This window comes from Orcinus orca, chromosome 5, assembly GCF_937001465.1.
Source record: "Orcinus orca chromosome 5, mOrcOrc1.1, whole genome shotgun sequence".
NCBI classification, from domain to species: Eukaryota; Metazoa; Chordata; class Mammalia; order Artiodactyla; family Delphinidae; genus Orcinus; species Orcinus orca.
In genome coordinates, this window is record NC_064563.1 from 54,653,165 (window position 1) to 54,680,335 (window position 27,171).

General features: G+C 41.2%; 1 protein-coding gene and 1 long non-coding RNA gene across 5 annotated transcripts in view; one reads left to right on the top strand and one right to left on the bottom strand.

Moving 5' to 3' along the window:
- The window catches only part of LOC125964393 (uncharacterized), a 602,357-nt gene that overhangs the window by 225,866 nt on the left and 349,320 nt on the right, over nucleotides 1–27,171 (bottom strand). The gene's annotated exons all lie outside the window — the stretch shown is intronic.
- On the top strand, nucleotides 79–27,040 carry TMEM212 (transmembrane protein 212). 4 transcript variants are annotated; one of them, XM_033429524.2, is made up of 4 exons: nucleotides 79–10,163; nucleotides 17,519–17,578; nucleotides 19,018–19,341; nucleotides 26,893–27,040. In XM_033429524.2, the coding sequence occupies exons 1-4, from the start codon at nucleotides 10,005–10,007 to the stop codon at nucleotides 26,911–26,913; spliced, it is 564 nt and encodes a 187-aa protein (XP_033285415.1). In that variant the 5' UTR covers nucleotides 79–10,004; the 3' UTR covers nucleotides 26,914–27,040. The 4 variants fall into 4 exon arrangements, 2 of the variants coding, with proteins under 2 accessions (XP_033285415.1, XP_033285414.1); XR_007477375.1 differs by lacking the exon at nucleotides 26,893–27,040 and adding an exon at nucleotides 10,789–11,014 and having other exon boundaries at nucleotides 10,056–10,163; nucleotides 17,519–17,897; nucleotides 18,134–19,150; XM_033429523.2 differs by lacking the exon at nucleotides 26,893–27,040 and having other exon boundaries at nucleotides 96–10,163; nucleotides 19,018–21,393.

Sequence of the window (27,171 nt, forward strand, 5' to 3'; positions counted from 1 at the left end):
AGTCACACTTAACAGCTGAATTTTTTTTTTTTTTTTTTTTTTTTGCGGTACATGGGCCTCTCACTGTTGTGGCCTCTCCCATGGCGGAGCACAGGCTCCAGACGCGCAGGCTCAGTGGTCATGGCTCACGGGCCCAGCCGCTCCGCTGCATGTGGGATCTTCCAGACCGGGGCACGAACCCATGTCGCCTGCATCGGCAGGCGGACTCTCAACCACTGCACCACCAGGGAAGCCCAACAGCTGAATTTTATACCCTTTAAAACTTACAGGTGAATTGAAAATTTGCTCTCTTCCTAAACTATAAACTTCTTGAAGCATGACCTGTCTGTCCTTGTGGTATTATCATTCAACTCTGAACAACTGAACTAATCTATGTAATGATTCATCTGTCACTAGAGGGGGTTAAAGTATTTCTGTCCTCTGTTGTCACGGAGAAAGAAATATTCTAGAAAGTTGTCCTTTCTCCCACTTAGTATGTGTGGGAGTATTAAACCTCAAATAGAACAGTGGTAAACTTTTTTTTCATATTTTGTTTTTCTATAAACAAACTTTATCTGTGGCCTTGTAGCAGATGGTCAGTTCCAGGAAACACACAGCTAACAATGTCATTCCCCTTGTATTGCACACAATATAAAAACAGAGTTTAAGTAAATATTTGAATTAGGACAATTTGAAAAAGTTAGCTTTGGAATAGCCTTTCCCTGGCATGTATTGATCACTTTTTTCCAGAGTGGCTGTTTCAGTAGATTCAGTATGCTATACCTACGTCATTTAAATGAAGCTTGTTCAACATAACATATAATATAGTAGCAGAGCATAATCTTAGAAACAGCATTTGCAGAATGGAACTCAAATTAGGAGGTTCAATTCCTGCTGCGTATCAAAGAAAAGCTGGTCTATAAATAGCAGTAGAGCAACACCTAGTGCTAAACGCAGATATAGCAGAAAGATCATCGGTCACAACTGGCTTTTTAAATTTAAGGTTAATGTTGCAATTGGATGGCTCTTTTTCTTGGTATTTTAACCATGGAATTATTCTGTGAAATGACAGGCATGGACCAGCGGATCTCTAAGGTTCTTTTAGACTCTGTCTGTGATCCTCCAGTTGGGTTATTACCATGTACTTTTCATTCTCATTGCCCCACATTCTTCTTAGTGAACTTGTCCATTAGATAAAGGAGGGTTGCTTAAGCCTAGCTTTTATCTTTTATGTCTATTAGCTTTCTGTGGATAGTGAGGAAGAACTAGAAGGGTTTATGTACTGGGACAATGCTATGCAGAAGTTTCAAGAAATTACCTTTCTCCTCTTTAAAAAATAAATAAATAAATAACTAGGGCAGGATATCTGTACTGTTGAAAAAGGAAAGTGTGGGCCTTTGTATACAAAAATGATACCATCATCTGCTAATGGTAGGTCATGTTTCTACTATGCTACCCAACTCCTTATGTCATAAGGATGCACTTAGTTTATTAGTTACCCTATCTCAGAAAAGATCACAATATCATCTGTATGAAAATACAATAGAAGCATAAGTTTGCGTAGCCAGATTCTCCCAAGTGAAAGTTTGCTATGTCTTTGTTATTTCATTTTTCTACAGATTAGGAGAAAATACTTTTTATCTATGGAAAGTGGTCAGATAAAGAAATAGATAAAGCCTTTGAATATGCAGAGATCCATAAAATCACTATGTTAGATAGATCACTGTGAACATGAACCAATTTAAAAGTTGGCATCATCAGTGGATTAAAAAAGTACACACAAGAGCTTTCTCTCAGAGGCGGAAGTTCTTGCTGGACTCAGGCCGTTAGTCTGTGACCTTGTGTCTTCCTCTGTTTAACACAGGGTCATGGGCAGTATGTCACGTGCTGGTTCAGCCAGGCCAAAAGAATCCCAGAGTGGGTGACTTCAGAGTGCCTCTCCCATATACCTACCTACAATGCAGAAGTGTCACAGTGCAGTCTCACAGCTGGGTGAGCTAACCCAGAAGATTTTCCTTGTGTTTCTGTGTGGATTTTCATGGAGAACAGGAGAGATTTAAGGTACCAAGAAATTAAATCTTTTTACATGAAGGCCTCAGGAGCTAGCTTTCACAGCAAATGGTCTGGATAAACTAGCGATTGTGATAAGCAGTGACTTCATAAATTCATTCATTCATTCATTCATCAGTATTTTCTAAACATCTCCTGTGGGCCAGGCATTGCTCATGGCTCTGGGATGCAGCAGTGAACAAAACAAAGTACTGGCTTCACAGAGCTTTCATTCTAGCTGGGAAGATACACAGTAAACAAGTAAGCCAGGAAGCTAGGGAGAATAAATCAGGTAGTCATAAGTAAGCTCAGAAAAGAGATGGAGAAACAGATTGGTGAGGGATGGCCTGTGATGAGGGGCCCTTTGAGCAGAGAGCTTGATGAAGTGAAGGAGTGAATCCGTTGTCTGTACCATGCTTAGCTCATGTTGCTTTCCTGTATTTTAAAATATATAGAAAATTGAGGCTGCTGATGTTTTAACTGTTGCTTGGAAAACAGAGTAGGGACTTTGGTTCCTGACCAATCAGAAACTAGTTGAGAGAGGCTCACCCTATCTAGTGACTCTTGGCCAGTGAATGGGGATTTGCCTTTGAGTTTTCTGCCACATCCGGATCCTCGTTAAATTCTCATCTCTTCCGCCAGGAACTCCATGCCTGAGATGTTTGTTACCAGTTCCCTCCCAGCTTTTCATCCCTTTTCAAGAAGCTGGGAAAGAAGAGTGATTAGGTTTTATGTTCCATCAATCCTTGCCCTCCTTAGCCTCTGCTGTGTTTGTTGACAAGTTTTCATTATTTTATGACACAGTCACCAGAGCTGGGCTGAGATCACCGGTTTGTTACTTGGAGTCTTTTAATTATCCAGCTGGTGGATGTTGGCTCCCAGTTACTGGTTATTTGTGTGCCGCGAGGGTCAAAGTGAGGCCTCCTTGGAGGAATTCTGGGGGAAATCTGTCCAGCAAGAATCCAATTAGCCAGTCAGTACACAGCATGCAGTGTTTATTACATGCCCATTGTTTGTACCAGATAGAGGGGGATCTAGTTGGAAGTTTCCAGTCCTCAAAGAGATAACATTCTTAGTGATACAGACTTCTTAAGGACAGGCATTTTGGCCACTTAGGTACTTTTGCTTCTTTGGGATTTATTTTAAGCCATGGAATCTTAGCTATGGAAGGAGTCTTAGAAATTATCTAGTCTAACCTCCACATGTTACTGAGAAGGACACCAAGATTATGAGGTTTTGATTTACTCAAGGTCACACAGCCCTGGTCTCTGTCTACTACACCAGGCTGCTCCTCATAACATTCATTTGTTTTAGCCCACACCCCCTCAAGCAGATGTTCAGGAACATTCCATACAGCAACCATCCCAGTCTATCTCCACATCAAGGGCAAGAGCCCCGACATGAAGCACTGCAGAATGGAAAACTAACCACAGCAACGCTCTAGATAGGAATTCTGGGATTTTCACATCAATACACAGAAATGAAACTTTGGTTTTAGTTCCCTCTTTGTTCTAATTTTTAAAAAAGAAATAGCAAGGAATCTCTTTGTTCGGTTTTTTTATCTTGTTTTTGTTTTTTTGTAACTGAGAGTAGAATCAGCAGTTCTAATAACGTCTCCTTTGTGCATCTGCAGCAGCATCTCCATTCCCATTATGCCCTTGGCTTGAGTACAGCCCTATATGCTTTGGTACTTCATGGTTCAATTTTCAGATGTACGTATGTGCTTTAAAAGATGTGGTACACCTGTATACTGATCTACTAGAGAAAAGCAAAAATTACTAACGTCAGAGTCAAGTATTCCTAAGTTCCAAACCAGGATTTGACACTAATTAGCTGGGTCACACTTGTTGTTTAACACCCAAGAACCTCAGTTTTGCCATCTGTAAAATGGGAATAATGAAGACGACCATAGAGGGCTTTAGTGAACTCATCCTCACTGTTCCTCCCTCCCTTTTGCCTTTCACATGGGTATAATTGGATCAAAAAGTGTGTTTCGTTTCTCACAGAACAATTTGGTCCTTTCCTCTTTCAAAAATGCTAAGAGAAGGATCTAAATGAATATACATTTTCCATTTAAGAGGACTTAAAACTTTGTCCCTAAAAGCAACTTTAAAAACAAGCATAATCTGAGAATACTTCCGGATACTTAGAGCAGCTTCTTTCTCCTTCTGCTTTTTTTGCCCTTTCCCTCTATTTATTTCCCTTTTGTCCTCCCTACAAACCACTTTTGTAAAATGTACACGGACGGCCCATGGCTCCCATCACTCCTCTGTCCCGGAGTCAACTCTGTCCAAACCCAGGCTCTGGATCTGAGGGTGACGCAAGAAGCTGGTTTTGGCCTCGGGAATGTTTTCCTCTGTGTTCTGACTTCTCTCTTGTTGTCCTTCTCTCCTCTCCGTCTTTTCCCCACCTCTCTTCCCCAGACACCCCCACTGTTTTCTCTCTTCCTGTTTTCTTAGTTTCTTCCCCTCTCCTCGGTGGCCAAAGCACCAATCAATCACTGCCGCTGTCACAATCGATTCTATCTGTGGCTCCTCTATCTCCATGATAAAACAAGATAGGAGCAGCCTTCCTAAAAGACAGACATCTCCACAGTAGCCTGTGGGAGGCTGCCTGGCTCGTCAAGTCTGCCAGTAAGACCACTTCCTTCCAGCTGCAGGGCTTGGGAGAGCCAACCGACAGCAAGCTGCACAAGTTTGCCGGTGACACACTTGAGTTGTTTTTCTTTGCGAAAACAGAAGAAAATTCTGATAAATTCCAGATGATTTCAAAACACATCTGAGGGTCAGATATACAAAAAGGCAGATAAAATCTGAATTAGGTAAGTACACGTTGAGGCACAAATCTCTATTTAGATCCAAACATCTTGCAGATTGAAAGCCTTTAAATTTGACAATTCCCAGTTAGGGATGATAAAAATTGAACTTTGCTCTCCTTAAACCCCAAGCCATTATGAGAAGGGAGGGTTCACTCAAAGTTGAAGCCGAACAGCTAGTCAAAAGCAGAGGGAAGTGTGCATTATGAATGAGCACTGGAAATGTTTTTAATCCAGTTAAGAACCTGGAATATTTGGAAAGACAAAAAAGTATATGAAAGATACCCATTAGTGTGTCTGCATGAGGGCTGTGTCTTCACGGTATAATCAAACACATCTGTCCATCGTTCCTATGCTAGGAAGACAGGTTCATCTTGGTGTTGAAGGGGCATTCCTTACACTGTGATCTACATTCGTCAATACTCTCAAGGATTATTGAGCCGCATGGCTGGATGTCTGAGTAAAAGTTAGGCCTTTCATTTTTTTGCACATTACTAAAGCCATAGATCTTTTCTTTTTTCCCTTTTGTTCTCCCACCTTTTAATTTGAAATTTTCGAACCTACAGAAAGGCTGGAAGAAAGCATAAAGAACACTAACCTACCTAGTCACCAATTGGACGTTCTCTTACGTAACTGTAATGCCATTCATACTCCCAAGACACTTAACGTTGATGCACTAGTGTTATCTAATAGAAACTCCAGGTTTATATTTCCCCAATTGTCCCAGTAACTTTTTTATTATCTTTCATGACATGGACAGTTTTGAAGAGTCCAGGCTAGTGCTTTGTAAAATGTCCCAGTAATCTGAGTTTGACTGTAACTTTGTGATTAGATTCAAGCTATACATTTTTACCAGAAGTGCTACACAGGTAATGGTATCATATCAGGAGGCAATGCATCATATCAGGAGGCGGTGAGGTCGGTTTGCCCTGTTGTTGGTGACTTAAAGTTTGATCACTTGGTTAAGATGGTGACTTAACCTTTATCCTGGTTAAGATATTTTCCATTGTAAAGGTATCCATTGTGCTTGAATCAGTTGCTGCACTGAGGTTAGCAGGGTATTAATTTTCTAATTTTTTCATTCCTTTTTTTTTTTTTTTTTTTCTCGGTACGCGGGCCTCTCACCGTTGTGGCCTCTCCCGTTGCGGAGCACAGGCTCCGGATGCTCAGGCTCAGTGGCCATGGCTCGCGGGCCCAGCCGCCCCGCGGCATGCGGGATCTTCCCGGACCGGGGCACGAACCCATGTCCCCTGCATCGGCAGGCAGACTCTCAACCACTGCGCCACCAGGGAAGCCCTTTCATTCCTTTTTGTATATATCAGATGGAATCCTCAGTACAGAACCCAGGTCTTTTTTTTTTTTAATTGAAATATAGTTGATTTACAATGTTGTGTTAACTTCTGCTGTACAGCAAAGTGATTCAGATAGATAGATAGATAGATACATAGATAGATAGGTAGATATTCTTTTCTGTTATGGTTTATCACAGGATATTGAATATAGTTCCCTGTGCTGTATAGTAGGACCTTGTTGTTTATCCATCCTATATATAATAGTTTGCATCTGCTAATCCCAAACTCCCAATCCATGCCTCCCCCACCTCCTCTCCCCCTTGGCAACCACAAGTCTGTTCTCTATGTCTGTGTGTCTGTTTCTGTTTCATCCATATGTTCATTTGTGTTGTATTTTAGATTCCACATATAAATGATATCATATGGTATTTGTCTTTCTCTTTCTGGCTTACTTCGCTTAGTATGATAATCTCTAGGTCCATCTATGTTGCTGCAAATGGCATTATTTTATTCTTTTTTTTGTAGCTGAGTAATATTTCATTGTATATATGTACCATGTCTTCTTTATCCATTCCTCTGTCGATGGACACTTAGGTTGTTTCCGAGTCTTGGCTATTGTAAATAGTGCTGCTATGAACATAGGGGTGCATGTATCTTTTCAAATTATAGCTTTGCCTGGGTATATGTCCAGGAGTGGGATTGCTGGATCATATGGCAACTCTATTTTTAGTTTTTTGAGGAACCTCCACACTGTTTTGCAAAGTGGCTGCACCAGTTTACATTCCCACTAACAGTGTAAGAGGCTGGAACCCAGGTCTCTCTGATGCCAAAGCCCATGCTCTTTCTGCTAGAGGAGCTACCTCTCTAATGTGTAAACAAATGAAGGTAGTCACCTGAAGCTCCTGGGGAGATAAAGCATTTTCTTTCCATCTCTTGTCTAGAGCTCCATTTTCTTTTATCTTGGCAAAATGGAACCCCTTCTGTGGCTTTGAAACTTACTTTAAAAAAACCCTAAGACTTGAGCACACACAGAGCTGTCATTTCTAGGGCTCACGTGTGAAGGAGTGTATCTAGAGAGGTGGAGAATGTCCAAATCAGCTTCTCCCCCTCAGCATCACTGACGTTATCCCATCTATCTGGGGGTCCAGATTACATTTCCTTTTCTTTCTTTTTTTGCAGGGGGTGGGTGGGTGAGTGTTGGAATCAAAATGTCAGTTTGTTGGGGACTTTTTGGGTTTTTTTTCCAGTGGCAAAGCTGGATTGAAGAGTTTGGTAGAACTTCTACCATTCTTCCCTGTGCCAAGATGGTGAGGGGGAAGGAAGGATCTGCAAAGCAGCCTGCAAAGACCTTGACAAACACCACCTCCACCAGGGATTACAGACTGGCCTTCCAGTAAGTTAGTGCCAAATGGGAGGGAGGGGCCCTGCAGGGGCAGGGACCCTGTGAGCCTCCCTGGCTGCCAGACACTGGGAACAGGAGATGTGGCCGAGCTGAGAGGAAGCCCGGGCCAGGGGCAGAATTACATTTTCTCTTCTTTGCCGGTAGCTGCCCTTCCTGAAAGTCTTCTTGCGTTAATGAAATCAGTGTGGAAAGATTTCCTACAGCAGGGAAAACACACAGAGAAATCCCTAGTTCTCCCTCTGTCCCTTCTTTTGTTATAATAAGTGGCGACGACTTTCCTAATCACTAATAAATTCAGGTTTACAGGTCACAGTGACAGAGTCAGGGTTAGTGTTACAGTGTCACAAACACCAACCCCCCCCCCAGATTAAAACAAAACATATTCCCTTTGTTTGACATCTTTGTACTGTTTAACATGAGTATTTCAACAGTCTTTATTTTCCAAACACGCAAACGGGAGAGAGTGATCTGACCCGCAGTATATTGACATACCATGTAGCTATAACCTTGAGATAAAAAGTAAAGGAAAAAGTCAAAACAGCTCAAACCAAATACTAACACAAGCACGTCTTTCTTCAGTCCAGAAGGCTTGCCTCTGTAACAAGGGAACACACTGACATTAGTACACACTGACCGTGGTGCCCACGCACAGATCCAGATGGCTAACCCATGGGGCCCCAAATGCGAAGCTGGGAAGTTGAATGTATTCGTTAATTAATTTGACAAGTGTGTCCTAAGTATCTACTTTGGGCTAGACATGTTTCTAGGTGTTGGACATGTCATACATCAAGGGGATTTATAAGACGTACAAGCCCTCTGCTCTTGTGGAACTTACCTAGTGGCATTGGGGGAAAAAAAATATCAGAGACTACACTCCCACAATGTTAAGAGGAGATGATGGAAAATAACAACTATAGCAGAAAGCCTGAGCTGGTTTCCTGAATTCTGTATATCCAGGAATGCAACTTCTTCAAAATCTGGGTCACACTGTGGAAAGACAGTAAGACAGAGAGGAAATGGCGGAGAGTCAGAGAGAAGCTTCACTCCTCACCGTACATGGGAGGGTCCTTTGGGAGCTTTTACCAGCTTTTACCAAACCTAATGTCCATAAGACGACGGATAAGAGAAACAGTGAAGACTGTGCCTTTGTCCCATACTGAAAGAACTCCAAAGATGCAATGTCCCAACAAAATAACAGGTAGCTTCCCAAGCGTCTTTGCTATTCGGAGCCCAGCGCTAAGGATTTTACATGTATTGGCTCATTTAATGCTAACAGTCACCACCTGGTGACATAAACACTAACTTTATTCCCATCTCCCATATAAAGAAACAGCCCTAGAAAAGCTAAGCAACTTGCCTTTGCCCAAGGACACATACCTGGTAGAGAGTGGAACCAGAACAGGATCCTAGCTGTGTCTGACTCCAAAATCCATGTTCTAAACCACTACCTTTCCATCCATAAAATTATTTTTCTTAATTTTATTTAAGGGGAAAAAAGGTAATAATATTGCATAGAAATTTAATCAGATCGCTTCAGAAAGTTGTCTGTGTTTTCCAGATGTTACCTTGGAAGGACAGTCAAACATGTCCTCTGAGTCAAAAGCAAATACACACCACTTTCTCAAATGCGTGAGAAACTAAGAGATGAACTTCTGCGATTGCTTCAGTGTACGTGAGCCCGCCATCTAAATTTTGAATTACGATTCTAGAATGGAGATCAGTATTTTAGTCAACTAATGAATGATTCCTCAAAGTTTATTTTACAACTGCATACATTTCCATCTTTGCCCTTTACTCGATAATTGAATTAATAATAAATTAACTGAGCTGAAGCTGGTTTAGTGAAAACAATGCAGAAGTCCATAATGAAGCTTGTGCCTATTTGGGGATAAATCTGTATCAAAAATTTAAAAATAATTGTAGTAGAATTGAACTTTGAAGCGGGGAAGAGGTCTTGCTTTTGCTTTAAATCATTGAAATTAAATGTAATGAAAAGTGATCAGAGTGCTTATTTTTACTTTGTTTTGTGGGAAATTGTGCTGGGAATGTAGGTCTATTGTGCACAAAGGATGTTGGCTTTATGCTGGAACCACCAGGCAGGTTGAGTTGAGAAACAATTAGCTCAGTCAGCAAGCCTTTGAATCTGATTAAGCCAGGAAGTGGTCACTCCCCAAGACAGAGCAGAATGAAGGGAATGAAGGCGGTAGCCTAACACGAGGAATGATTTCTCTCTCTGAGAAAAACTAGTATTATAATTTATTATGTCAAATTTATGTCAAGGATTATATCACTACATTTTATTATTATTTCACTGAAAACAAATATAATCTTGTTTCCGAGTAGATCAACAGTCCACATGTGTCATGGCTACTGTCTCTAAGAAACTTCTGTTTATTGAGGCTTGACATACTCTCATGTTTTGGTAACAAAACATCTTTGAGACCTAGGACCCAAGTCACAGAGGAAAATGCAAGACTTATACAAGACTGCTGGCCGGATTCTCATTACTCTGGGGGCTCTCAGTGTATTCTCTGGAGTTATTGCTTTCTTCCCAGTCTTTTCCTACAAGCTTTGGTTCACAGGATGGAGTGTCTGGATTGCTTGTCCCATCTGGAATGGAGCTTTGGTAAGAAAATATTTTTATTACATATGTTGAGAGAATAAAGGAAAGAGGGAGGGAAGGAGGGACCAGAATAACATGTCCCTTTAAAGTTTTCCAACAATATAAAGACATAAAAATTCTACAGAAAATCAGATTTTACCTTAGAACATTGATTTCTATTAGTTATATTTTAAATATAAGGTTTTCTTAATATCATTTAATCATATCTACAACATATCAGGTATACCATAGTGAAAATGCTGTTCGAGAAATTCTTCAAAAATTATTTTATTTTAATCTTCTTTACCTGGACGTTCTGAGAAATCGGAATCTATCTTTCGAAATTTGAATGTAGAAAAAAACGTGAACCGTGAAAAATAATTTTTAAATGAAGAACAAAGTAAAATAATTTTCAGACTAATGCGTTTATTAGAAACACCGAGGTGTGTTTATGTGACCGAAAGGTTTACAAGCCCCAAATCTTAGTTCTCCCATCTTTTTCTTTGAACACAACTGCTTAAACTGAAAATAATTGAAGAAGTTGAGTGATGGGCTTTACTAACTTCACATGTTGCCAAATTTGCATGTGTCAAATACACGTGGGTACTAAGTAACTGCTCAATGTCTGCCCGTTGAATGGTCACCACAGGTGAATGATGACACTGGTACCTCAGCTCCCTGGGTCAAAGAAACCAACACATGTAGCCTTGGGAGTAGGTGGCTGCCACGGAGGCATGATCGAAGAGGGGTTACAAAGGCCCAAACATCCAACAAATCCTTCTCTCATTGTTTCCTGGGATGCCTGACATTCACTATTGGAGACTAGACAATTTGATTTTGAAGCTTTTTGATTGTGTGGAGTTTTCTCTTAAAATGTAGCCACTCTCAGGAGGGGCAATATTTTACGTTTTTAAAAAAATCAAACTTAACAGAGATGTCATCTAAATGCAAGACCCTAGGAAATATAATTTTAATTTACTTAATAAATAAATATGTATTGGTAGCCTACTACATGCTTGAGTTACAATGGAGAATAAAACAAGATCTCGATATTAAAGGAATTTGGTCTAGTGGGGTTTAATGATGGTGTGCAGATGGAGGAAAGTGGGATGGTGGGAGCATGGAACTGAACATGGAAATGATTTGATGGTATTTTTCTTTTTTTTATTTATGTTTTCTTTTACACTGCCACCCAAGTCTTGAACTTTTCCTCTTTCCCCCAACAACTACCCCAAACCACACATTCAAGGAAATGTTTATTAAACACCTACTAGAATGCAGGGATGGCATTTATATAAATGACTACCAAACTTTTTTGTTAGTGACCCAGAGTAAGAAAAATATTTTACATCAGGACCTGGAATGTACATAAATACATCTATATATTTCTCTCAAGGTAAAAAGAGAGATACTGAAATATACATGTAACTAGATTTATATAACATATGTTTCGCAAAACAATACTTAACCTTCTATGTGAAGTGAATTCTGATATTTTCTATTCTAGTTAACTTTGTAAAAATCCTGACTTTACAACTGGCCCAAACTTTAACAAAACCATGGTTATAGCTCAATCCTGTGTCCCTTTCTTATAATTCTTTGCCTATCCCTGCAGGGTCTATCATAATATAGTCAACAGATATTGGTGATTTCATTAGGTTCACAGATTACTGAGTATATGCTTATTCTACACCAAACATCTGCTTGACCAATCAGACCCAGAGAAATGACATGACAAATCTCTAGCACATAGCTAATTGGTGGCTTTTTGATTTTTTGAGGGTGAAGCACGGGGAAGTAGAGTCAGAGAGTTAGGATTTGGAGAGGTGAGCCTCTGTTCAAATCCTGACTTTAACATTCTTGGTATGTAGTCAAGAGCAGGGCCCTCATTCAACCAATTCCTCATTGCCTTTACCTGTAGAATGGGGAATTTCACAGGTAGAGAGAGCCCATGTGAAACTGTCTAACCATAAGAGGCTCAAAGAGAATGAACACAATTTGCTCAGAGACTGCATAATAAAGAGCTTTGCCAATTTTAAAGCCCTACACAAATGCTAGTTAATACGATGCCTTTCATTTATGCCCTACTCTCTGTCCAAACCCTTTGTTCCTAATCCCTTGCCACCTGCCTCACTCTCCCATTCTGTTCCCTGACGACCTGCTGAGTTCCGTATCATATTACATCCTGACCTCATCTCCAACCACTCTACCCTTAGCTCTTTTCTTTCCCGTCACACTGGCTCCTTGTTTTCAAACATGGCCAGGTATGTTTCTGTCTCAGGGCCTTTGCACTGCCAGTTCTCTGCCTGAAGCCTTTTCTCACATACATACAGCTTGTTCCCTAACTTTCTTCAATTCTTGGATCAAATGTCACTTTCTCACTGATGCCTTCCCTCATTACCCTATTTAAAATTGCAGACCTCCCCCGCAAATGGCATTCTCAATCTGTCATCCCCGACTCTACTTTTCCCCCCCGTAACACCATCTAATATACAACATAATTGACTGACTTATTATCTGTTTGTTTGTCCTTTCCCCCCAAATGTAGATTGTACAAAGGCAGGATTTTTTTTTTTTCTATTTTGTTCATTGCTATATCTCCAGCACTTGAAAGGGAGTAAGTGACATGCTAGGTATTCGTGCTAAATATTGCTTGATACATATTGTCACATGAGTGGTGAATGCCATGCTCTCCATTCTGACAGTACAGAATTCCTTATACAGTTGAGCTCTAATTAGGTGGCAAAGAATAAAGGTCAAGCTGGTATTTACACTAAAACAGGAAAAAATCCTCACCAGAAGGAAAGCAATAAGAATGCTCCCTCTTTCAATAATGTCTAAATTTGGAACAACATGATTTTTTTCCTAGTCAGTTTGGTAGTGAACCATAGCTCTGTCTGATTAGGGTCAACTTCAAAGGTCTCTGACCCATCCCACAACCTTCCCTGCCAATCACTTCTCAACTTGCCTGCAAAGTGTATCTTCCTCTGGTAGAAAGATAATATGTACATTTCAAACATATTTCCTTTTGAAAATGACTCCATATCTCTTTTGAGATTGGAAGAGATAGATTTTAGAAGTGACCCATACTTTGTGTTTGTCCGGTGCCTTTCTTTCAAAGCTTTTTCTAAATTCTTCACAAATATTCCTCCTCAGACTCTCCTAGCTCAATTCTTACAGACACATGAGAAGCTGTTTTCCTAGAAATCTGAACCAGGTTATTGAAAGTCATCAGCTGCTAGAAAGTATGTAGCAAGGAGATCACTGAGCCTTAAGGACTGAGCTCTACTTTAATCCTGGAAAACCTGGCCTGTAGATCAAGCTCTGATGAACAGACTGAAGTGCACTGAGTTAAAAAACGGGACTAGGATCCAGGGACTTGGCCAACGGTGAGCAGCAGCGCTGTACCCAGAGCCCTGCTTGGAGACAGGAACTTAGGAGAAAGGTAGGGCTGGACTCACCCATGCAAGCTCCAGTTTCCTCGTTTATTAGAGAAGGGACTTGATTGCACCAATGCTCAAGTCGCTTATAGCATCAACAGTCCTGCGATTTCCAATCTGCTGATGGTCCATTTTCCACTTAGATATCCTAAGCTTCTTGAAGCTTAACTGGCCCAAAAATGTAATCATCTTACCACCAAAAGCAATTATGCCTTCTCCTGACTTCCCAGTCTTTGAACCCAATTTCAAACCCTGGAGTGACTTTTGACTCAATCCTTTCCTCTAAACTAGTGTTTCTCAAACTGAAATGTGCATGTAAATCACCTGGGGATCTTAAAATGCAGGCTCTGATTCAGTGAGTCTAGGGTGAAGCTGAGATTCTACATGTCTGACAGGTTCCCAAGGGAGGAGATGCTACTGGTCCTTAGGACAGTGCTTAGGGCAGCAATGCCCCAAACCAGCCCATTTCAGCCTCACTCCCGCCCCACCACATCCAATCCATTGCCAACTTTTATTTTTCCTACGAGGCAAATCCCTATGCATTTTTTCTTCTTCGTTCTCACTATGCAACCCCTGCCCACCTCCTTACCACTTCCTGCCCCACTCAGGTTTTATGCCTTGAAACTTTTAGAACCAACCTGTGGGGATCTATACATTAATGGGTTATAAAATCAACCTGTTGGGTAGCTAGCATTTAAACATATAGAATATGAATAGAATAGAACAGAATAGGATGGGACAGAATGGAACGGCATATAATAGAGAATTCTACAGTGTATCACACATAATAAAGTTATTGTTATTTTGGTTAGATGTAAAAATATTCGTAACTTGGCCGTGTTACAAAATATATTTCTTACTATGGGTAAAGGTTAAAAAAAAAAAAAAAGCTTGAAGACCAAGGTCCTACAGAGACCTCTAGGCCAATGCAGCAAGCATGCAATAACAGGTCCATCTTTCTAAACCTCTGCTGTACCAGTCTAGCCCCGTCTTCAAAAATCTTTAGTGTTGCTTCATTGTGCAAACCGAGTTCAGATATATTAGCCTGGATTTTGAGGCCGTCCACACCCTGACCTCACGTGGCTTTCAAGCCTGATTTCCTACTCCTCTCTGCCAGGAACCAACTCTCCCATGGCTGCCCAGACTGCCCTTCCCTCTGCATCTCTCACTGACGTCACATCCATCCTTCAAACCTGCTTTGAGTCATATTTCCCCCACAGTGCCTTCAGTCCTTTCACACCTGGACTATAGATTCCGTTGAGAGTTGGGGCCATTATTTGTATAATTATTGCTTGGTGAGCTTGCTTACCTTATTCGGCTTCTCTGTGCCTCATTTTAAAAATAGGAGACGATCTACATCCTAGGGTCATTCATTATGAAGATTAAATGAATTAACACATGTAAAGCATTTGCTAGAGTGCCCGGCATAGAATAAGTGCTCAATAAATGTTAAACGTTATTATCATTATTCCATCGGCATCGTGCCTATCACATCCCTTGTTCCCAGTAGACCCAAAATAGATGTCCGTAAGTGAATAAATGAGCCCATGTTATAATGATTTCTCTAAAAGTTTCTATTTCTGTTGTGAAGCTCTCTGCTTCCTTCAATTCATCTGCTTCTGGGAACTGCATCCTTACTGGGGCCATTTAAAGATTTAGTGGGGGGGTCACAATTAGCATGCAGAATGTTAGCAGCAACTTTTGCAAAACCCAAGTAATGTCCTTGGAACTGTCCCCACAGAGCAAGTCCACAGCCTGTCAAGAAGAGCTGAGGGTGGAGAGGGCAGGGCTGGGCCTCCAGCTGCACTCCCACCCTCCCCAGGCATGGCCTCCTTTCCGCCCTTCCTCACAACCTGACCGCCCCTCTCTACCCAACTCTTCACCTCTCAGACCCTCCCACATTTCCTTTTCCCACTTGACTTCTCTTCCCTCAGATCTCTTCCTTTTTTTAAAAATCTTCTGGCTGCGTGGCACAGCATGTGGGATCTTAGTTCCCCAACCAGGGATCAAACCCATGCCCCCTGCACTGGAAGCGCAGAACCTTAACCACTGGACCACCAGACAAGTCCCAAATCTCTTCCTTTTTCATTCTATTCCCCTTCCCTGTCTAAAAATAAATTTTTTTAAACAATGGAAAGAAGAAAAAGGAAAGCCTGTGACTCTTGGGGGAATACCCGCACTCCACCTCCCACGCACGGCCGGGCACCAGGAAAGATGGGTGTGCTTGGCTCCTGAGCCGCAGTCCTCAGGGTGGATTTAACAAGTTACTGAACGGCATGCATGCACCAGCTTCCCCCATGAAAGATCTTTTTCAAAGTTTTGTGTAAACAAAGCAAAATTGAAGCTGGCAGCTACAACAGAAATAACAGGCAACTGCAATTCGGCAGGATTTTTCAACTTTTGAAAGGAAAGAAACCGTTTGTGCCAAAGTAGTTAAGGCAGCCTGGACTCTAAGCATCTGATAATGTCAGCTATCTACTTGGACTTCAACCAGCAGAGACATCTCCTTTGCTTTTTATCTCGTTTGCTTTAGTGTTTCTCTCACACAGAGGAGTGACGTGTCAATCGAGCGCTTTGCCTCTGAAAGCAGAGACTAGCCCCAGGCTTAGCATCAGTGCTACAGTTGCTGTTAATAATTCTCCTGTTTTGTTGTACTGTTTATGCTGGCTCAACCTCCATAGGGTCCCTTGGAAACTTTCCTCTTGCAGAATCAAGGCAACCTCTTTCGATTGCAGATGGTTCTGTTTTTATCCATGGGAGTTTTATGGTATGGCGATGCCAAAGCCTGGAACGTCAGGCTTAGCTACACGAGTTTTGTGTGAGTGTACATGTGCGTGCTTTTTTCCTCTCGCTCTCAGATTCTCTAAATCCAATATTCAAAATAGAATATGCCAGGAAAATGAAAAGCTAGGTCTCAAAACAATAAATATGCCAGACCTGGAGCTACAAAAAGCAACATCCCACAAAACCATATTGGTTAAAGCTCCGATTTTTTTCCCCTGTTGATACTATACATACAGTCGTGTTTATTTCTCTGTCAAAACCCTAAATTGTAACTCTTTTTAAACCTGTCCTCATTCTATATCTTACTTCAGGCACATCTCTTCCTGGTTTTCTCTCCCAACCTCAAAACATTCCTTGACCAGGAACAAATGATTTATGGGCTGGGAATAAGCAATTTCCAGACACTGATTACATAGGTCTCCATCAGACCCGGTGCCGAAGCGAAGATGAGCCCAGAATTTTTTTCTCCTTATCTATGGCTCAGTTCTGGTGACACCATTCCCTCCTTTGTGGAACTATTTTCATTCTGCATTTGGGGGCTTTTTCTTCAACGGAGACTATGAAGAACTCTCTTTTGAAAAGCTGGACACCACTGCCCCCAGAACAATAAATGCCCCATCATGCATTCATTCTAATGATAATCTTTGTTATTTGAGAGACAGGGATCACCGGCAGGCTGAGGCCGCAGAATCTCAAAAAAAGCAAAGAGTAAAAGATATACCGCCGCCGGGAGGGTTTGAGGGTGGGTGCGGTTCTGTGACACGTTTCCTTTTCAGTTCCTCCCATTTGTAAATTTAGCAATTTGGAAAAAGATGAACAATAGACAATTAACCAAAATAAAACAGACGGCAAGGGTTTTAAAGCCAAGCTTTCATTGCAGTGACATCTTAACAGTAGCAAAGGTTATAATTGTGATGGCAACGGCAACATAGAAAATCAAAAAAATGAGCTTGTGTGAATCATGTCTCTGTGACACTGATGGCTTCTTTTCCTCATTGTCATCACGGATGAGGAGGTGATCAGAGCCATAAATCCACTTAGCCATTTGCTATTCCTTCTGGTTTATGATAAAGTCGTCAAACCGTGAAGCAAACTGAACTCTTTCCAGAGGTACCTTCTCTCACAGGATGTTGTTTTTCCATTTTCCTTTCACAGGCCATCATGACTGGTATACTCCTACTGTTGGCTCACAAAGAGTGGACCGAGAGACACCTGGTAAATGTATAGACATCGAGTAGGTTGGCAGAGAAAGTTTGAAGGTCAAATCTCTACTAGTTCAGGATGGAACACAGAGAATGATTTCTGATTATAATTGAATCCTATCTAATAGATGCCTTACTATGGTGGATTTCAGTCATAAACGTTGTTTTAAATGCATAAGTTTTATCTGATACCTGCTCCAAACATTTTCTACCAGTTCCTGTGATTATTGTATTTAAGTAGTGTAGTTTGGGGAGGACAGAATCAGTGTTAGTCTTCCGGAATTTCATTCTGAAAAAGTGGATCTATAGGATCCTCTGTTTTTTTGTTTTTTGTTTTTTTTTTTGCGGTACGCGGGCCTCTCACTGTTGTGGCCTCTCCCGTTGCGGAGTACAGGCTCCGGACGCGCAGGCTCAGCGGCCATGGCTCACGGGCCCAGCCGCTCCGCGGCATGTGGGATCCTCCCGGACCGGGGCACGAACTTGCGTCCCCTGCATCAGCAGGTGGACTCTCAACCAGTGCGCCACCAGGGAAGCCCGGATCCGCTGTTTTTAATCATGTATTTTCAAGTCTCAATTCCTCAATTTGGTATCTCCTTCCAATCTCCCTGTTACCTCTTCCCCTAAAAAAGGATGAAAAGGGGCTTCCCTGGTGGCGCAGTGGTTGAGAGTCCGCCTGCCGATACAGGGGACACGGTTTCGTGCCCCGATCTGGGAAGATCCCACATGCCGCGGAGCGGCTGGGCCCGTGAGCCATGGCCGCTGAGCCTGCGCGACCGGAGCCTGTGCTCCGCAACGGGAGAGGCCACAACAGTGAGAGGCCCGCGTACCGCAAAAAAAAAAAAAAAAAAAAAAAGAATGAAAAGTCTGTGATATCTTGCATTTCAACAGTGTAGAGCCAAGTAAATCCCAAGGTACAGAAAGACTACCTTGATTTGATTATAGCTCCTCTTCCCGTGGCTACAGCAGGGCTTCTCAAACTTTAATATATGTGTGAATCACCTGGGGATCTGGTTAAAATGAAGATTTTGATTCAGTAGATCTGAGTGAAGCCTGAGATTCTACATCTCTAATAAGTTCCCAGGGGATATTTAGTGCTCCTGGACCATAGACCACACTCTGGATAACAAGGTCCTAGGGTAAGGCAGGGGTTCTGTTCACTCATCTTTGTTTTCCCACCTGGACTGGTTCTCAACACATGATAGGAGGTAAGTCAATAAATGTGTTGAGTGGAATTGATTTCATTTTTGCTCCAGCGGGTTGATATGTTATTCTCCCATAGTGAAAGTTCAAGAGGAAGGCAAAAGGGCCTAAAGAGACGGTTGTAACCCACTTCTCCTTCATTTCCCAGTAGGAAAGATTAATAGCCAGCATCTCTTTCTTTCCACGTATTGCTAAGAAGCTTCTGAAAAATCTAGTTCCCCAAGTAACAATTTGTTTCTGCTTTATTTTCAGTGGGAAGCTAGTTTCACCTTTGTGGTTCTGAGCATCCTGGGATGTCCACTTCATTTTACTGTAGCCTTGGCATCTGCTCTCCTTGGCCCGTATTGCTTCTACTCATTTTGGGGGATTGCAGGGACCAATTACCTTGGTTATGCAGTTGCCTTTCCTTTTCCATATGCAAAATTCCCATCAGTTTGTGTAGACCCACCACACTATGAAGAGTACCACCTGACACTTCAAGCCTTAGACCTGTGCCTGAGCTTTGCCATGCTCTGTGTGTCCCTGACAGCGTTCATCACACTTTCTGCAAGACTTATCCGGAATGGACATATAAATGTAAGTTTCCAGAAAGGGGGAGCCAGTTCCTGTTCCATCCTAAATGCTAAAATGGAAAGTTTGGTACATTGATACTTAATCTGTCTCTCTTTTTTACCCCTGTATCTTGTATAACCAAAATTCTCCCACTCTTTCTACTTCGACTCCAGCTAAGAGGCTGATATATAATACATCAACATCAGATTTAGCTTTCTGACATTTTCCGAAAAGGCTGATAATAATTTTAATATGATAATAATAGAATTATGAACTGAATATTTAGTATGTGTCAGTGTACTTCCCATTTCACAGATAGTAAACAGAGGCTAAAGAGTTTGTATAACTTGCCCAAGGTCACACAGCTTAATGACTAGTAGGACCAGATTCAGAACCCAGAGCTATTTCTCTTCATCAGGCCAGATTTGTCCTGGGCTCCCTCATCCCCCTCCTTGCATCCTCTGCTCCTCTGCCAGACCATTAAGATGCAAGGCTCTGGCCTCCAGGAGGGTTAGAGCAGGGTCACTGGGAAAACAGCACAAGTGATTTCTGATTCCAAATTCCTACGGTTGATACTGGGTCCCTCCTCTGTGGGTTGAACAACCTCCCTCTGAAAAGAGGTATTTCTCACTGCAAACTCTTATACTGGCTTTATGATTCAAGTTAGGATTATATCAGGGTCAAGTGAATTTGGGTTATGTTAGCCAATTTTTTTCCAGTTTCATCCTATCAGCACCAACCAGTAAAGCTGGAAGACAGGAATTTGGCACTCCCAATGCTTTTTGTGGTCAGTCTTGTCCTCTTCAACTTCTTCATAAATCTGCAAAGGAAATCCTGTACATTCTTAGGAACGGAGTTGATTTTACAAGGAACTTGCCGAGAAACAAGGCAAGCAGACCAAAATCACTGCCCCCGCTGTACTGCCAGGACATGTAGAAGTTTAGTATTTGAGAATTCTCCCTTGTGGCAAATGTCCTGACTTTCTAGACTATTTACTAAGGAACATATGCATAGGAGAACCACACATTAAAAGTTGACAGTCATAACCCCTTAGCATGCATAGCTAATCAGACATCTGGCTGTCATTTTAAGCATGACCCTCACAACATTGAGGTTTAACGTAGGGTGGAGAATAAGGAGAAAAGAATGAAAAAAATATACGTCGAGCTTTGTAAGCCAACAGCGCCTTACCGTGGAAACCCAACAGTGAGACCACCTAAAGTGCCTGGAGAGAGAGAAAATTAATTGAAAACAGAGCAAAGTTCTGTGACTTCAGGGTTTTGCCTTTGCCCATCCTGCTCAGAACAGTTTCTTGCTGTGTGGTTTCTGAGCTACGTATGGGACCCAATGCAACTACAACACGTTCCTCAAAGGGAATCAATGACATCAGAAGCACCCAGGGTTTTTGTGAAACTAGATTTCTGCATCCCTTCCAGGTCCATTCCCACTATGTCAGAAATTCTGGGGTTGGAGGCAGGAAACATGCGGTTTTAACACACGCCCCCAAGAGATCCTGATGAAAATTCTCTTCCTAGCACACAATGCACTAAGTATCAATTCAGGACAGAATCTCAGTTTTCCCATTTGCATAAAATGCAGCACTAGTTTGGGTGAGAGTTCTAGATAAATTTAATAAGCATGTCTTTGGTGAACATTCTTGGATGACTTGACACCACTTAATCCATAGGGGTGGCAGATCACGTTTCGTTAGCGAGGATGAATGGCTGACTTAATGGGATATGATGTCCTGTATTAATAAATATACCACTGTTGCCCCAAGACCAAAAGGAGCTCATGAAGCCTGAACAAACCTTTGTTACCATGCAGAAATCTCAGCTACGTTAGGCACAATTTCTAGCAGTGAAATAAATGCATTGTTTATCAAAATTCTAGAAAACACATAACTTTGTTAGAAAGAAAGGTGGATCGTTCGCTGGGATACAGAATTCTACATAGTGATTCTACTTTTAATGAACCTCTGTGTAGTTATGTTGTTAGATTCCCTACAGTGCTGAAAGAGATAAGTAATATTTTTAAATTTTTATTTAAAACTATTAATAAACGCTGTGAAATATGCTGCTGATTCACACTTTTTTCATATAAACAGAACACTGAAAATGTTTTTAAAACCTGCCCACTTTTAAGTGTCTGCCTGAAAAGTAAAATTCTTTTATGTAAATATAGTACATAGCAGGAAACTCAAGAGCTATGAAAATTTGTAAAAAAGAAAAAAGCGATGGTTTGAAGGAGGATTTGGGGAAAATTGTGGTTGTACTCTAAAACAAAATCAATTTTTTCAGATCTATATGTAACAGTCAATATTATGATGAAAAATATTCCCTCGTAAGGGTTTGTTTGTGCAAGTTTAAAAAAACATGTTTTCAAAAATGAATCAAGCACCCCTCTAGGAATCACCACATTCATTATTTCTTCCTTCCTGTGCCTTTTCAGTTTAGTAGAATTGAAGTCATCTTGTGTCCCAGTCAGCTCAAGCTGCTATTAAAAAATGCCGTAGACTGGGTGGCTCGACCAACACACATTTATTTCTCACAGTTCCAGAGACGGGAAGTCCAAGATCAAAGTGCCACCATGGTTGGTTTTTGGTGAGGCCTGTCTTCCTGGCTTGTGGATGGCTGCCTGCTCACTGTGTGCTCTCAAGGCCTTTCCTGGGCTTGCTCCTAGAGAGAGGAGCAATCTCTCTGTCCCCTATATTTTACAGACACTAATCTCATCATGGGGACCCCACACTTATGACCTCATCTAAACTTAATTACCTCCCAAATGACTTACTTCCAAATACCATCACAGTGGGGATTGGGATTTCAACATATGGATTTAGGAGGGGACATAAACAGTTGATTGCATCTTACTGAAGGTAACACAGTGACAGTGTATGAGCATGCAGTCAACTGGTACCCAAATAAAACCAGAGGTCTAATGCTTGAAAGAGGCATGAAGGGTTTGATGATTTTGACAAACACTCACAAAAGCATGGTGTGAGTGCTACAGACTGAATGTTTGTGTCACCCCCAAAATCTACATTGAAGCACTAACCCCCACTGTGATGGTGGTAATTAGATTTGGATGAGGTCATGAGGGCAGAGCCCCCATGATGGGGTTAGTGCCCTTATAAGAAAATGAAGAGACCAGCGTGCTCTGTCTCTCTCCACCGTGATAGTATACAGCAAGAAGGGGACCGTTTACAAACTAGGAAGTGGGCTTCCACCAGACACTGAATCTTCTGACACCTTGATCTTGGACTTCCAGCCTCCAGAACCGTGAGAAATGTCTGTTGTTTGAGCCATCCAGTCTATGGTAGTGTGCTGTAGCAGCCCAGGCTGACTAAGACAGTGAGTCCTTCCAAATTTCAAGGGCCTCATGGGAAGGGGTGGAGCTGGGAGAGGACTAAGAGACCCCTGTTTGTGTGGTTCCATGCAACACACTGAAGTGACCCTGTGGGCTTAGGACTCAGTGCAGAAGGCAAATGAGCACCACACAGAATTAAGTTGAAAAACTAAAATGCATAACAACCGTAGCTGAAATTGTCTACATTCTTGGTCCAGTAAGTAATAAAGTGATGAGAAAGGAAAGAATTGGGATGCCAGACGCGCTGCAGCTGTCCCCTGCAGCTACTCTGCCCCTCCTCCATGGAATGGAATGGCTTCGTTTGTTTTCCTTTCATTATTCATTGTTATGTTTGGGGTTGGTTTTTTTTTAATGAAAGGGGGAAAGAAAATATTTTCTCCTTCTCATGTGATACAATGGTTTTATTTTTTTTTTCAATGAACTGAGAAATATTTGCCATAAAAGATGTAGGTAAACCCTCTAAATGTGGTTTAAAACATGGGGACAGATTATTTATCAGTGGAGGACAAACAAAAGGCAAATTAACAGCAATATACTGGTTCCAAATCTTTCAGCAGACGTACTCTGCATCATTAGCAATAGAAATGTGTTTTGAAAGAAATTCTTCCATGACTCTTATCCTCAAATTCTGAGGTCCCACATTGGGCTATAGCAAGGTGTTTCTGGTGCTTCTGGGAAATAATCCCCTCGGGTAGATCCAGCAAAACTCAAGCTGTACCGTGCAACTGTAAGAATCCACTGTATTTCTTCCTCATAAATTCTATTATGTGGTCACCTCAAAGTGGTCAGTCGAAAAATCAGAATCTAGAAAAATCATTGCAATTCAGGGCATTACTATTCCTTCTATCTCATAATTTTCTCTGGAATAATAATAATGGTGACATAAAACTGGGTGATAGGGCTTCCCTGGTGGCACAGTGGTTGAGAGTCTGCCTGCCGCTGCAGCGGACGCGGGTTCGTGCCCGGGTCCGGGAAGATCCCACATGCCGCGGAGCGGCTGGGCCCGTGAACCATGGCCGCTGAGCCTGCGCGTCTGGAGCCTGTGCTCCGCAATGGGAGAGGCTACAACAGTGAGAGGCCCGCGTACCGCAAAAAAAAGAAAAAGAAAAAAAAGAAAAAAGACAAATATGAGATCACTTATATGTGGGATGTAAACAATAATAAAAATGAATCTATATACAAAACAGAAACAGAGTCACATACATAGAAAACAAACTTATGGTTACCTAAGAGGAAAGGTGAGGGAGGGGTAAATTAGGAGTATGGGATTAATAGATACAAACTACTACACGTAAAATAGATAAGCAACAAGGATTTACTGTCTAACACAGGGAACAATACTGCATACCTTGTAATAACCTATAATGGAAAATAATCTGAAAATATATATATACATATAACTGAATCACTTTTCTGCACACCTAAAACTGACACAATATTGTAAGTCAAGTACACTTAAATTTAAAAAAAAAAAAACAAAAAACTTAGCATTATATAATTGATTAAGTAAGAAGCTTATGACTCCACTTTATTTTATTTGCAAAAAGATGGTTCTTAAATTTTATTTATTCTCTTATATCATATGATTAACTTAGAGTCCTGGATGAAACAGAAAGCTCCTTGTTAAAGCAATAGAATTACTAGGTTCTGGACAGTAATTAGTACCTATTGGACAAGAGGAGTATCTTCTGTTCACCAGAAATGACTTCTCTCTTGTCACATATCAAGAATTATGAACCTAAAGCCCTAAATATAATATTCATTATTTATCCTTGCTCCTCAACATTTATTGAGCGTGTACTATGAGCCAGATATCATGCTAAAGTACAGAAAAATGAGCAAAACACATTCTGGTGCTCTATTGACTTATAAGGACTGAGGGGAAATGAGACTTGGGCCAGGAGGATCAAGAGCCCAGATGAGGAATAACAAGACCTGAGTTAGGTAGTGATAGTGGGCATGAGAAAAGGTGGTACATTTGAGAGATATTTAGGAAGTAGAATCAACGGACTTCATAACAAGTAGCATGTGGGACAAAGGAGGAGTCCAGGAAGATGCAAAGGGGTTCTGGACCATGAGAGACAAGACAGAGTGATTGGATTTAATGTGTGAGTCCCACTCTTGTCACTTAAGGTAAATATTGTTTCACATCTCATCATTAAAAAAAAAATTATGTAAGAACTTAATAGAAGAAATCAGAGGACTTCTACCTGGGATTCTAGCCAATGAAGTACTAAAATTTGCCATTGGACACTCCATCAAGTTGTTTGCATACCAAAAATCAATTATGCCTTGCTTTGAGTTTATAATAAGCCTAGTGCAGAAGGGCATGGGCTATAAGACAGTTTCAATCTAGGCTGAATTAATTTAACAATGTATCTCTTCTTTTCTTCTACTGAATCTCCCATGGCAAAGATTGGCCGTGAATGACCTATAGATAGCCAAGCCCAATGGTCTCTTTTCAATACACATCTTCCTTGACTGCTTTCTTCATGAAATTATCTCCCTTGACTTCCACGCACCATTCTCTTTGGTTCTCTTCCTTCTCCATGGCTTCTCCTCCTCAGTCTCCTCCGAAAGGTCCTCTGCTCTGCTCACCACTTAAAGACTGGTACCCTCACTTACCACTTTGGGGCTGGTGCCTCACACATCCACATCTGTAGCCCAGTCCCTTCTCCTGCTCTAATGAGCTCTACATCTGACTGTTTTCTAGACACTCTTGTGGTATCCCTCAGATACATCAAACTCCAGGTGTTCATCATGGAGTGCATCATCTCTTTGTCCTCAATACCTGCTCCTCTTCCTGTATCTGCAGCTCAGCTGCCAACACTCATGATACTCAGGACGAGCCTGAGACCTGGAGTCATCCTTGACTCCTTACACCTGAGTCCATCACCGTATCCTGACAACTGTACCTCTCAAGTATTTCTCTAATGTGTCCTCCGTTCTCTGTACCAACGGTGACAACCCTGGTTTGGCTCCCATATTCTCTCACTCAGACTGCTTTGCTTCCAGCCTGTCTTTCTTAAAAAGTATCCTCCACACAGGCTCTAGAAGGAGCTCTCAGGTTCAAATTTGTGCTTATCATTCCCCTGCTTTAAATCCTTCTGCGGCTCCCCTTCACTCTCAGGATACAGCCAAGCTCCTTTGCATGACATCATGTGTACTCAGCTCCTCTCTGAGCATGTGAGTTCCTCGAGGACAGGGACTGTCTAAGGTGAGCAAGAAAGGTGGGACTGCGAGTGTGAGAATCAAAAGAGGAAAAGAGAAGCAGGTTGCGATACTAGATGTCCTTTTTATGTCTTCCTAGCCATAGCTAAAATCTTACCTAAACCTACAGCAGGAATATTTTAAATTTAAAGACAATTCACATGTCATGGGGAAATTTACTATGGTCATGGAATCCAAAAAGAATCTCCAGAAAGGGATACATAGAAAAAGTAGATTTGAATTTCCATACCAAGGAGCAGTGGTTTAATGAAGAATTGCTTTCAGCATTATAAAACATAGAGAACCTGATTTGAAATCAGACAGTTTGAGGGGTAATTGCTTCTTCTGTCGCTTACTATCTGAGTAGCCTTGAGCAAATGAATACTGAATCTCTCCGAGCCTAAGGTCTTTGTTGGTAAAATGGAGATAACACCTACCTCACATGTTGCAAAATGAAATGATATAATTACTATTAAGAGCCTTTACACTGAGCACGGTACCTGATAGGCCTTAAGAAATGTTTGCTATCTTCCCCTCACTGCTAATCAAATTTAAATTCTTGACTCAGTCAAAGATTTCAGAAAGTGCCCTTTAGCCTTCTGTAAGTTTTGAAAACCCCCAAACCAGTCCAAACCAGACAAAACAAACAGCAAACCACCAAAAGAGATAGTCAACAGAGAGACTCCCTACTCTTTAGGCAGCCCCTGTCCACAAAAGTAATGGTTCTTCTGGACCGTTTCATGCTTATGCCAGATATTTTATTACACATATATTTCTTTTTTTATATCTCTCTGCCATCCCCCTCCACCAGTATCACCAATTTTGTTCTCTCTGGTGATTCCTCTTACATCCTTAAGAGGTACCATGATGCTGTTACTTGAGTCATTCTTCATCGGGCTCCTGTGACATAAAAAAGGCTAAATTAAATGTCAGAAATGACACTCTATTTTCTTTGATAAATTGTAGAAATAAACACTATTGTATTTTTTTCCTTCCTAGGGTCAAAAGAATGGACAGTAAGTTTGAAGCAATGTTCCTCTTAAATGTGTCATCTTTGTGACCATTATTTTGAAATATTTCTAAAATAATTTTGATCTTTAAACATTTTTCCTCTATGTTCTTATAAAATAAAAAATTGAAGTAAAAATATTGAAGTAGTTGCACACTTTAGCCCTTTTTGATGGTTAACCTTGTTTTTTCTGATTTACATGCTATGATACAAAAATTGAAATTATGTCATTGTCATAGAATTTTAAAATCTGAAATATAAATTGGAAG